General features: G+C 43.5%; 1 protein-coding gene across 1 annotated transcript in view; it reads right to left on the reverse strand.

Annotated features, from left to right (window-relative positions):
* Positions 1-14,045, reverse strand: part of TG (thyroglobulin) — a 660,241-nt gene that overhangs the window by 272,031 nt on the left and 374,165 nt on the right. The window contains exon 39 of the mRNA XM_085604890.1: positions 4,837-4,927. Within this exon, the coding sequence (XP_085461016.1) occupies positions 4,837-4,927 (91 nt within the window). The remainder of the gene's footprint in view (positions 1-4,836; positions 4,928-14,045) is intronic.

Below are 14,045 nucleotides of genomic sequence, written 5' to 3' on the forward strand. Positions count from 1 at the left end.
TGTGTGGTCGGCTCCCTCCCTATCAGAATTATGAAGGAGTCCTGCCATTCTTTCCACACCCATTTACACATAATGGCTCCTGTGGAGCATGGTTTAGTTTAATCAATTCCATAGATTCAGACACAGCAGTTTACCAAGATCATTGGGTATGGGGAAATCTGAACCTAGTTTTATTCAAAGTCTGTTACCCTGACAAGGAGGGTCGCCCCAAAGGAACAGGAACTGATCTAGAAAATGAAGTATATGGATTAGGTAAATTTACACCTAATCTCATGATTCTAAATGTCGAATCCGAAGTTGAACTAGTCTTACCCACCATGTCAGTATTCCCAGCGAAGGGTGAATTGTGTGTAAGAAAGGTTGGTTCCATACATATGGGCCATAGTAAATGCACTACTATAGTAGAATTCAGTGATCAAGGCAAATCTTCATTTAGAGCTTATCGCCACTCCTACTTTATATGTGGTCAGACTGCATATATGCGTCTACCTCTAGATTGGGATGGTACCTGCTACATTGCATTCCTTTTGCCACCTGTTTTCCTAGCTCCTCCTGATTATTACAGAAATATTCATTTAGTACACAACAGAGAGCGGAGAGATCTCCCAATTGTCGATTACACTGAAACAGCATGGGAAAAATACACAGATTTCAATAAAGGCATCTTTCCTTATATAGGTACTGTTACTAATAGTAAACTGATACGTAGATTAACTAGAACCCTTGAAGCAGTAGTAAATGAAACTATTTCCGCCCTAGGCAATTTAACGGAAGAGCAGTCTGCTATGCGGATTGTTGTGCTTCAAAATCGTCTTGTCCTTGACGTCATCCTGGCTGATAGGGGCGGAGCTTGTAGGGTCATCGGATCAAGCTGCTGCGTATTCATACCAGAAAATTCGCCATCAGTATATAAAGCCATAACTCGCCTTCATAAGATTGTAAACCAGATACACCAGAACCCAGGTACTTGGACTTGGTCCAGTTGGTTTTGGAGTGTGGTATCAGCCTGGGGATGGAGAGTTTTATCCTTCCTAGGTATTGGCCTTCTCATACTATTCAGTTGCTGTCTATGTCTACAATGTGGACCAGCGATCTGTGGTCTATGTGCCACATCGTGCATTCCACATCAAGATTCTCATTCAAGATCCCGGAAGAAGAAAGAAGAACAAATGATGCTATATGAACAGATCAATGGATTAATGAAGATTGATATCTCTTGACGGGCAAGTAGGGGACATGGAGGGAATGTGGAAATATGGATTTTTCTGGTCAGTTATGTCCCCTATCTTGGACCCCAACGGTTCTATGTGCATGTCACAAGTACATGTATGTTTCCTCCAGTTCCAGTTATGAAGACGCAAATACATGTGCGTCCACCGTCAACATGTCCTCTGTCAGATCCGCCATGAATAGGCCGGATATTCCATTCCTAAATATGAAAGGCCACCGGCTTTATATGGTTCACTTATGCCATTTTACAGTCCAGGCAAGTAGGCCCTGATTCTGTCATCAAACTCCTCTTGCTTCCTGCCTCTGAAAACTCCAGTCTGAGCCTGCATCTGTGACCATGAACTTTGTCTCATTCTCTGCGCGGCTCACGAAGCCTGACATCAGCCTATTCTCTGCCAAGAACTGTATTTCACCTTCGAATTATCTGCTTCCCCCTCAGCCGATGCATTCCTGCCTAGTAGTTTAAGTAAACATTCTTCCAGTTACCGAGCAAAAGGCCCGGCTTCTCTGCCCTTATGCAAGTAATTCATAGTCCTGTTACCATGGAATATTTCTACCCCCTCGCATTCAGTGTAGACACTTAGACGCTTGTACACGCACGCACAGTCAGTATAGAATAGATTCTGTCCGAGAGTCCTTCTTTCGTGGATAACATAGTTCTTTAAACATAGGATGTTAGATATGATTTGGGATTAGGTTGACTTGACCCCCCAGACTTTTTGTCTCCACATGTAGAGCTAAATGTCAAGTCCCCTTCACCCCCTAGTTGCACGTCAATTACACGTCATGCTGCTGCGCGCGCATCTATGCCAAGTATTATCTTATAGATCCACCTATATGTGACATCATAACCAATTACGTTCCTTTTTACTCCTTATTACACCCATTTTTGGTTACGCAGATAAATCGTCAATTTCCTTATCAATTGTTACGCCTACTGCATTCGCTTTGTTGTAATGTATGTACTATAAAAGTTACTTCTTGTCAATAAAGTATGTACTTCACTTCCTGAACCCCCGTGGTGATGGAACTTGGAGCAACCGATTATAATCGATCACTGGAATAAAGCCCATTCCGAACCTCTAATACCACGGATTCTGCCTCTCATTTTACTGAGCTATTTTATTATGTTTATATATCAAATTAAGTCCCGGTAAAGGAATTTTATTTACCACAGGGGGACGGGCCTCTGAAGAAAGTACAGTGATCCTCAGCTGGAGGGCGCGGTACTTAACTGCACCCAACTTCACGGTGATGCCTGGTGGGGTCCTAGGACACCCATCCCTCTCTCCCACGGAGAACCCTCAGGGCGAGTAGAGTGCATGTGATCTACCTTCTATGTGGTACCCAATCAGCGACCTCCTAACAGCTTATTTACCTCTGCCCCATGTCTGTAATGGAGTGCAGGCACAATGGTAAAGTGTCCCCTCATTTGCATGGGCCACACCCCCATCCAAATGAGGGAACTACCCTATTGAGAGCCTGCAGACTATGCACCAGTGCAACCAAATAGCCATAGCACATGAGCCCTGCAAGGATCTGTGACCCTTTCTGAAACAGGAAAGTGCTTCAGTGGTGCAAACAACAGATGCACCCCTGGGCAACTTGGGATAATACAGCCCCTGTTCTCCATTTTATTTGCTACAGAATTTTCTTTCATCAAAAATAAACCTTGGACAAATTGTTCCTGTGCTTGCAGACTTTTGTATGCATATACAACATAAACAAGCTCGAGGAAGGTGGCTCTTAATCCCCGGATGGCCTTTATCCAGGCTGGAGGTCCCCACTATAGATGTTTGTTTGTGTCAAACCACATTGCTGCTTGCAGGAATTATCCTCCCCTTAGCCTGAAGAGTTCTCTATAAAATGACTAATATTTGGAGAAAAAATGCAACATTTTAGGAATTCACAAGGATTCCCTGGAGTGCAGCTGGGATTCTGCGGCTGTGGTAGGTTTCAAGAAATACTCTGAGACACGGATCTACATAGCCACATGCAGAAATGTCATGGGAAAGTGCGTTTAAACTTAAAAATGTTTTTCAGCTTTTTTCTCCCTGAGGTAAATATTTTTTTCTGCGGAAAAGAAACTACTGACATTGACAGAAACAACTTCACAAGCGTTTCCGTGGTGGGAAACTACCTGGACATTATTGGTGAATACCCACGCACTTGGGGACTGTGGGTGTTCACATCTTTAAAAGGTGGATCCGCATTGGAAAGCCCACAAACTCACCCCAGCAGCAGATTTACTCAATTGGAAATTATACAAAAGTGACAGAATTTCTTTGTGAGCAAATCCCATGTACCAGAGCCAAGTTGCACCATTTCTGTTAATGTGAATTAGAACTGGGGTCTTCCCCTCACAAATACTGCTCTGTGCACACCTGCAGTTTGCTGTGGTGCACAAATACGTTTTTTGAATCGTGCTGTGAGTCTGTGCCATACTGCGTCCCAATATTGGTTGTGGTCTGGATGACCGTGAAAAGAATATCGGGCGGTCACAACATTGTGACAAAATATCACGGCAATAAGTGCACAGAGGGAGGTATACTTTTGTTATTCGTAACTCCACATCTATGTACCCAGAAAATACATACATCATCAAGGCATGTAGCTGTGGAGTTAGGAACAGAACATCTATACATACTTTGATCCTCAATATTCTGGTCATGATCTTGAGCACTTGATATTCCTCTCGTGATGTTCTGGACTCGCCTCGTCGGTATCACTTTTACCTGCGCCGGGTGCTGGGAAATTCTTGTCCCCTGGCAATTAAACATGATGATCTCATCTTCAAGAATCTGACTGCTTTCTTATTTCTGTCAATTATAGGGGAATATCCACAGGCAAACACCCAAACGTGAGACAAATGTTTGTGCCTCTTTGCACAGAGACTGCAGTAATCCTTTGGTGAACAGGTCCATACTATCCTCATTCATAAAAATCCCTGGAGATGATTGGCTAAGAGGACAACTTCAAGCAGTATAAATTACACTGACACAGAGGGTTGTGTGACAAAACCACTTATGCCATCACCATACATGCCGGTTCAAAGTGGTCTTAACCACGCAAGTCTTAACCACACATATGCCTTTACCACACATTCCTTTCCAAAGAAATATGCATTGTTAAGGCATGTAGGTTGTGTGACAGAACCACGCATACCATTACCACTCATGCAGTCTTAACCAAGTCTTAACCACGCATATGCCTTTACCACGCATGCCTTTACAATGAAATATGCCATGAGTGTCTATAGGTGAATAGCACTTACGAGGATTCCGTACCACATCAATCTCGTGGTCACAAAAGTGGCAGACACCCTCTGCTAGAAGATGTGAGGACTCTGTTGAGTGAAGGTCAAACAGACTCTGAACACAGGCGTAGCAGAGTCTTGCTCCTCCTCTTATCAGAGTCGTAAGTTCTTAGAACAGCACCCACCTTTAGAAGAGTCTATCCCATGCCATAGGGACGTGCGAATGCATTGATGGAGAGAGACCAAAGGAAGAGAAGCTGACTTATGAGGCTTCATGACCAACATTATGTGTGAATTTAGATTCATACACGGATATGCAAAGACAACGTTTTCAAAAATTCAGAACTTACTGCGGTAGGGGCGTAGATATTCAAGTATAAACAATCTTCACTAACAGATGAATATTGAGCCTTTCCATCGCCTGGTTGCCAACACGTGGCTCTGAAAAAAAAGCAGCAATAAATATGCATATTAGAAAACAGGCTGAAGAACCAATGGTTGCTTTCAGTGCAATTGTTGTCACTGTATACGATACAGTTTGTATTCATACGAAGGCACAGGACCTGTGGCAAGGGGCATTATTTAGATTAATTGAATAATGCTCATATGTTTCAACGCCCAATCCATGAAGATGTTTTCCAGTCCTTTGATGTAACCAGTCGAGCAATACTGAAAGAATGACATTGGCTGTCACTAAATGTTGTAGGTGGCTAGCTGAGACTGTTGCCTACCAGTGTCGAATTATACACTAGCATTGAATTTTCCAATAATAATTGTTAAACTAATATATATATGTATATATGGATTTATGTATACATATTTATTGAGAAGAAATGTTGTTTAATGCCATGTTCTGTGATGTCACCAGGGTTGAATGATACTTCTTGTCACTCTACTACTTTTATTGGTTTGTTCAAAGTATGGCACTAGACGGCAAGCGTCTCCGTGTCATAGACATGGCAAAGTCAGATTCATAGAAACATTGCAAGTCCTGGCAAGCAAGGGCCACCAGAGTCAGGCCGTCTTGCCTACTGTCACCTCATAAGACAGAAACTACAGGCCCTATATCTGGCCTTGTTTTTTTTGTAGTATGGCTCTCCTTTCATTTGGTCCAGGAGCTTTCTGAATATAATGAGGGACAGATTTACTGACATTTTGCACCAGGTTTCCAGCACAAAGTGACGCAAACTTTTGTAAAATGTTTATTTGGGAATTTATTTCCAGAGCAAAACTTGTTTTGCACTGGAAAGATGTCTGAGAGTAATATAAATAAGTGCTTTCCGCTGCTGTGAATTACTTTGCATGAAGGTGGCGTTCCATGAGCAGTACATGTGCGTTCCCATGCTACTACCCATGGATTTTTAAGCCGTGTCTTGTCTTCTAACAACAGCAGACAAGGTTTTCTGTAAAATAATAATGTCTCTTTGAGGCTAATTTTAAAAAGGAGAAATTATTTATTTCTCTAAAGCTTTCAGAATTAGTATGTGCGCAACACTGTACAGCACACATCCAAAGTGGTAAAAAATAATAAAGTTTTTTAGGTCTAATCTTTTGTACTGGAAGGCTACCTTTCCACAATAAAATCTATTCTAGGTATTATACAGACACTGCAAATATGTGAATGTGTGTGGTGCTAGGAAGCCTGACTGTGAGCGGCACAAGGGAAGGAGCATGACATTGTCATGTCTAAGTAGATATGGTGCAGTCCTACTCTCTTGCCTCTCAACCAATGCAGCCCAGCAACTTTAGTTACTTTAGCAACTGTGCTGCACTGAGTGAGTTTTTAGGAAATCTACACCTCATTGTCTTGGACTCAACCATGCTGAGGACAGGGCATACTCTTTGCGCATGTGGTTCCTCACCTAAGGTTCAAAACATGGACCTTCGCTAATGCTTCAGTTTATGGTAATCATTTATTTCTCCAAATCTTTCACTTTTTTCTATTAGGCACTGGATGACAGATCACTATATCTTTCACATGGACACGTATTCCAGACCTTAGCTCACTATTGTCAAACTAATACATTTTTGAGTTCATGTGACACATGCAATAGTAGGGCTTTTTGTGTGTGCACGAGTCCGAGTACTGAAACCAGTGGGATCCATTTGGGATACCCATGATTTAGCATGACACAACCTAGAGGACTAGGACAGCTTTCCCAGACAATGGAAGTGTATTGCCTGTAACCCAGTTGCTGGAGGGTGGGGATTCAGACACTGAAGTGAGGAACACTCTGCTAGCAAAGGGGCAGCTGAATAGTTCTTCGTGAGTACCGCCATTTGGTGGATGGTAGGGTTTAAGGGTGGGGCTGTAGTTTCTGGTGGTCAAGATGAGGATGTTTCTGGCTCAGTTCTGCCCTTTTGTCTATCCCTAATTACTGCTTCAGAGAGACTGAGGCACAGAATCCTCATACTTCATTGTGTCAATGTTGAGATGGTTCAATTTGTGCTACCGGCTGTAAGAAGCATCACTTCACACAAAGACTGTGTTTCAGAGAGCAGCCTAAGAAGCAGACTCAAGTTCAGGTTTGAGCCAGGGGATCCACATTCCCTATCTAGAAAATGAGCATAATGATGGGGCTTAGACCACCCCACTTGATTCCAGTTTTAAGTTCTTCATGACCAAGGACAGGAGTACTCTGTAGAGTACTGGAAGGATTGATGTGTGCCCATGGATGGTGTCTGTCTGAAGGCCAGTCTATCAGGGGCCATCACCTGAAGTCCATGCTTGCCTGCTGAGAAAAGGAAGACATCTGCCTGGCCTTGTAGGAGGAGAGACTGTCCAGCAAGAGAAGTCCAGTGTGTTCTTGATTGGACGAACACCCATAGAAAGGGGACTGGCTGCGAGTGAAGTCAGGGGTGACCCTTGCTGCAGAGGATCTCACAGTTCTCCGCAGTTCCCAGCGACAACAGTGAAAGTCTTTTTGCCTCTGTACATCAGCCTTGTCAAGACTGCTAGTGCACTGGTGTTGACATCAGCCTGGTCAGGCTACAGTTGCCTTGGTATGTGCATTGGCACAATTGGGGTTGGCAGTGCCTTGATGTTCACATTTACTCAGTCGGAAAGTCAACTGCTTTGGTGTTTGCATCAGTCTGGGAGGAGGCACACATTTTGTGGTGTCTATCAGCCCAGTCATGGCTGCATCTACCTCAATGATGTCACTGGCCAGGATGTGACTGCAGTTGCGGATCAAGTGCTTGTACAGTAGTAACAGGACCACTGTTTGACACAGGACTAATCCGGATACCGTGGACCTCCCTTTGTGTTGGTCTGATGAAGTCATCAAATGCTGTCAAATGTGCTCTAGTCTAACGACTAAGGAGCTGAATTCCTACCTGGTATACCACCAGGGTTAAAACTTGAGCTACACTTTTGACTTATGTGGCATAAAGGGTGCACCTCAACATTATTCATGCTTCTACCAAAAATTGTTGGGGACTGTTTCTTCCCAGGTAATCCAGGTGAGAGTTAGCATGGAGGGAAATTAAGGCTGAAGTGCCACAAGAGAGATGTGACAAGGATCACTACGCTGTGTAAAGGATTTAATTATTTAAGTTTTCAGTACTGCTGTGAGATTAAAAAGTACTTATTTTCTAAGAAGACAGTCACTGGGAAGAACACTGAAGTTATCATTTCTGTTGGTTAGTGCACCCCACACTACCTCCCGGAAAACCCTGTGACTGCTCACCCTTGCTATCCAGAGAGTCAAATGTGGAAAGGGCTATACTTAGCCCAGTATGCAGAGCCATAGTTGGACAGGACCCGGGCCAGCGTGGCAAAACACCTCAACCACAAACATTGGAGGCCAATAACCTGCCCTATGGCAACCCCTAAAGGGGTTTCACACTTGCAGGTCCTCATTTATTTGAAAATGCACATTTTTCTTTTATATGTACTTAAACCAAACCAGATCCAGCATCCGAAACCCAGTCCTTTATAATGTTTCCATGAAGATCATTGGATTTCCATGGAAAAGGTATCTCGTTATTATGACTCTTCACTGAAATGTAATTTTGTCAGCCTGATTTTATCAGGATGACATTCTTCACTGACTACTGTTCTTCAATGATTCCTGGAGGAGGCAGGAACAGAAACACAGACTATCAATGAAACAGTCACTTGTAACTCCATACCTACCAAGGAGAGCTGGGATCCTGCTTCCCAGACCTCCATGGCTGCCAGAGGGAAAAAGAGCAGAGTCCTCAATATGGCTGCTCAACGCAGAGGGGCGTCTGGGCATGCAGGCCAAGTGTGGAGTAGGAGAGGAAATCATGCTCAGTTTTATGAATGTTAAACTGGACAAGGCGGTGCAACGAGATGGGATCCAGGGATGTAAGCTGCTGTCGAGGAAGTAGGGGTATTAGTACACCAAAAATGATTTGCTTCACAGCTAAAAATAGGAGTTGTTCCATTGGATTGATGATTGATATTGGGGATATTTCTGAAGTTCCTTTGAAGGAATATGTCAAGTCTGCTCCCTGAGCTGACCAGGGGTTGACCTCAGTCAGAGGAGGACTGTGTGTGGGATGCACACACTCTGACAGTGTTCTTGGATGCCATACCCAGTACGTAGCTAGGAGTACTGATGGTCTTGGCCGCACTGATGGTTCTGTGATTGCGGCATACTCCAAAATCAGCTGGAGGCATTTGCTGCCATGTGAGGTGGTACAGTTGCAGATTCTGGCAATGAGCAAAGGATCTCAAACTTGGCATTCTTCACATGTTTAGCCGATTCCATGATTTTAATGGAAGAGGCGTGGTCAAGCCTATGAACTACCATTCCCAAGATGGTGACTTATCGAGAGAGAAGTCTATGGGGAATTCCCAATCCAAGATGAAGTAGGAATCGTTGTTGTGATGTCACTTTTTGTTTGTTTGAATCACACATAAAGGAAGCAGTCCTGAGGGGAAGATGCATCTCAATGCATTTCTTTACCTGTGTCTTGTTGTGTTCATTGCTCACTTGTTCTCTTTTTTTGTCCTTTATTTCTGCCTATTGCAGCTGAATTGCTGGAGGTCAGGGGGAGTTTGACCCCTGGCATATATACGTCAACAGTGTTTTTCCCCATAACTGGGACCATCTTAAAGGTACACTAGACAACTTTCCCAAGTGTGACACCATGGCAACGATTATCAGACAATCAAGAAAAGCACTCAAAAGACCTACACTGAATCCAGTCCTTGAAAGGACAATTTAAATACCTTGAAATGAATGGATCTCAAGATCCATAGCACATAAAGAGACTTGTATGATCTAGTTAGACTTCAGTAAATGCTTCAAATGAGATAAAGTCAATAGTCTCACAATGAGGTTCAATACCTAAGTCATAAGAGCGACGTTGGTTCAGTAATTATTGAGACATTGACAACAAAAAGTGTTAAATAATGGAGTTCTTTTCAGGGAAAAGGATAAGTCGGTGCTAAAAGGATCCATCCTTGGTCTGTGCTCCTCAATCTGTTCATGCATAATTTCTTTCTCGAGATGGAAGTAGTATCCAAATGTGGATGCTCGAGTGTTTGACTATTGTTAGGCAGAAACATCTCACTTTTCTGGTACGTGCATTGCACTGGTGCTCAATAAAGCCCTCGCCGCTCATTGTAGCACTATCCTTCTCTTTCAATTACAATAACTTTAGCAGTTAATACTACCAATACACTGAATTATAATAAAGTGATTTACAGCAACTAGAAATGAAATGCTGTATAAAAACAAGTGTTTCTTCTTCTACTACTATTATTATTGTGTTCCCACTTGAACACAGTGTTCATTCAAGAACAATTTCTCTGCACCCTGACTATTTCAATCTAAAAAAGCATGTTGCTCATTCAGTGTCCTTTTCCACGTTTATGGAATTTTGTTACTCAATGTATTTAATTCTTAAAGGAGCATACGATAAACCATTCGCACCTAAATGTTACAGAAATATGTTAAGCACAGAATGAGGAACGTACGGTTTACTGATGCCAAGAAGTCTAAAAGTTTTTTAGCATTTACAGATCCTCCTACCATGTCTAGCATATCACTATGAATTAACACGTTCAGAATAATAGTAAAAGGTTTGCAAATAGCATATTGCTTTAGCTAGAAAAAAACATATGTCTCTCTAGGCTGTGGCATTGCCATAGTAAGATCAATACAACATTGTCCAACACAGTAGCCCAGAACCAGGGTACTCATCTCTCAGATTTAACAGTAGATACATTACATACACTAAGGCCAATATTTATGCCATTTTGGTGTCGTTGCAGTGCAGAGAATGCACAGTGTTTAAGCAATACGTTGCCTTCCTGTCCTTTCTCCCTGGCTGGCGCCGTTTTGGAAGCCTATCACGAACGCATGCACTCTTGCACCATGGTGCAAGGGTGCCTCCGATGCAGGCAGGATTGTTTTTGTGCGGGAACGAACGCCTTATTCCACAAACACAATTCTATCAGGTGTTTTCCTCATTCTATGTGTGCTGCTCAATGCAGCACACCCGAAAAGAGGAAAAAATGAAGAGAAATAGACATATTCTCCTTGTTACACCTCACATCGAGAGGCGTATGAATTTGAAGCTTCCCTAGGTTTACATCACTTTTTAAATCTGGGACAGCATCAAAATCCATGGGTGTTGCGTGGGTAAAACGCAATTCAATGCCCATGGAACACCTCTGCGGCTCAGAGTAAGGTGAGGCAGTGATCTGCCCTGCGTCGACTTACTCATGATTCATGAGGCTGCTCAAACCCACTGCACAGTGTGGCAGTCTTATGTATTGTCCCTCCTCTGGTTGTCGTTACTGGAATCTTGATTGACAGAAGAATAGCCAGGCTTATCAGCATGTACTAACAGACATACTAGCTGGGATAATGTAGATTCCAGATCCAGTAAGTGAGATTAAGCCTGACTAGCCTGACATTCTGACTGATATTATTGTGATATTGGCTGACTTGGCTGATGTTTACGGTGAATTAACTGAGCTCCAAGCATACGTAACGAGGTCCTGGAACACTTAACATATATCCTATCTACCAACTGAAAATGTGTCTGATATAAATAAGGTCTTGAATGACTCAAACAGGGCTCTGGATGACTTAACTTCATAAGGCGAATTTAACTTGGATTCTGGCTGACTTAGATTAAGTTTGAGAAATTCTAGTACCGCTGTTGTATGTATAGGTATTCGCACATCGTGAACCCAGCTGAAAAGCAATCAAGTGCTGGACAGGCGGCATATGACCTGAGAATTGACTATTGATCATTCGCAATATAGGGGTAAAGATTGGTTCTCATTGTACAGGGAGCTTGATCACTCTGAAACAGAGATGTTTTAGGACATGGCCAAAGTAGGCAACAGTCCAACGGCACCAAATTTTCAAGGCTCCCTCTTGGGAAAGTGACTGACATAGTAAGACGACTCTTTTTACTCTTTCTCTATTTCAAATTCACTACCTGTGCCTCTGACCGTGTCTCTCTCTCTACCTGTCCCTACCTCACCACTCTATTTTTCAAGCTAGTATTCCTTTAAGTCACCTATCTGTTGCTCTTTCATCTCTGTCTCACCTTAGCTTGTTTACCCCTCTTTTGCAATCTGTCTTCTTCTATCGCTCTCTAATTTACTCTTTTCTCTGTCCATCTATTTGCCTCTCTTTCTACCTCTCCTGGCGCAACCAGGAGACCTGGGCACCCCACTGGGCGCAGGCACCTCATTGCTGACTGACCTGTGCATTTAATGTACTTCTTATCTGGTGGAAGGTGATGCAGGCAGTGAGTGAAATACACTGTAAGTAAGATCCCTGTCAACATATAGTAATTGGGGAAAAGTGCTCTTTCAGGACATGTAATAAACACATGCTTTAGCACTTTTATTTTCTGTGTGGCCCTGTTCCATATTGTTTGGAACCATGAGGGCTTGAATTAGCTGTAAATGGTCAATAAAGGGAAAGTTGTCCTGAACAGGGGGCCCCAAAGTATGTCTTGCCTGGGGCCCCAAAAATCCTTAAGATGTCCCTGCTCTGAAACCGTCACTCTGAACAGCAGGACAGAAGGAGCAGCTCTAAAGTTGTTGGTAAAGATGGGAACACTGTTCCAGATCCTAGAAGCCTAGCTGGAGATGGTCCACATTCTGAGTTTCTTTTCTTCATTTTATTTCCACGCTGGGCATGTTCTGGCCATTGGAGCGCTCCTGTGCGTTAGAGTGGGTGATTTACGTCGCCAGGTATTCAAGACTGTTGTTCCTGGCAGCGGTTCTTAAAGATAATGTGGGCTAAAGGTGGAGCAGTATACTTCCTTCAGGGTTGGAATGTCGTCAGCGTTCTTCAGGTTTGTGATGAGGCTTGCAGCCGTGTGCAGGGGTGTGTGTGGCGTCAGGGAGGCGGATGAACCATTGTGGCTGACCTTAGCATCCAGGTGTTATAACAGATCTGGCAGGTATATCACACATCCTGAGTGCAACACTAGACATTGTGTCTGGCATAAGGGGCACTGACGTGTGTGATATACATCCTGGCTGCCATATAAGACACACCCTTACTTAGCAATCCCCGTCTCACATCACTTAATTTGACACAAGGTATTTTAATAGACAAAAGATTAGACGAAAGATATGGGACAAGAAAGAAAAAAAGGACATCAAGGAATAAATGCCTCAGAGCTGCAGCTGGTTGCCAAACCCCTTTTCATCTGGTCCCTGAGAATGAAAGGCGCGCCCACAGCATCTTTAAGGATTCAACGAACTGAAATACATTCAATGACCACACCATTGTTAAAAATGTTAAAAACTCAGAGTGCATCCTGATACACAATCTTAATCGAAAAGTGTATTTCTGTCTAGAAAAGAAAGAAAATGTATTTGTCAAACATACGTTTGTTCACCGTATATTTTAAATATTTGTCCATTCTGACATCAGACTGTTGAGACCCCAAGTGAACTATTGCATGTGCTCCATGAATATGGGGTTCAGAGAGCCCGAGGGACTCTGAGAAAAAGAGAAAAGACTGAGAGTTTTACTGACACCAAAGAGCAGAATGATTGGGGGGGTAATCAATCTGGATTCGTTATGAGTAAAAAGAAAGGGGTTTATGGAGGGCTAACAAAGACAAGGCTGGACTACCTGCACCGGGCATCTGGCGTTCCCCGGGAGGCTGGAAGTGTGAGGGGACGGTTTTGTTACCAGTGGCGTCAGCCAGCAGGGAAAAGTGGCGAGGCAGCGCGAGGGGCAATAAAAGATAAATTAAAAAGAAAACGTACCTGCCACCTTGGTGCTCCTATGCTCCTGATCACAGGCGCACAGACTCCCCAGGGCCAATCCAGACGCTGCTCTTATGCTGGAAATGCTATTGCTCAGCATGAGAGCAGCACTGGGATTGGAGGATCTGGCTGGTTTTACGTCCCAGGGGGACTGGGAGCCTGTTTCTGGCGATCGGAGCCTGGGCCTGCTGTATCTTAATCCAATTGCCTGCAGATATCGAAGTGCGCATGACGGTGGGGCTCTCCTACGTCAGATAGCCAAATCGTCATGCACACTTGCGGTATCCTGTGCCCACCAGTCCTATTGCTGCTGTCAGAGGATGGCCCCGC

This window comes from Triturus cristatus, chromosome 5_1, assembly GCF_964204655.1.
Source record: "Triturus cristatus chromosome 5_1, aTriCri1.1, whole genome shotgun sequence".
Classification (NCBI taxonomy): Eukaryota; Metazoa; Chordata; class Amphibia; order Caudata; family Salamandridae; genus Triturus; species Triturus cristatus.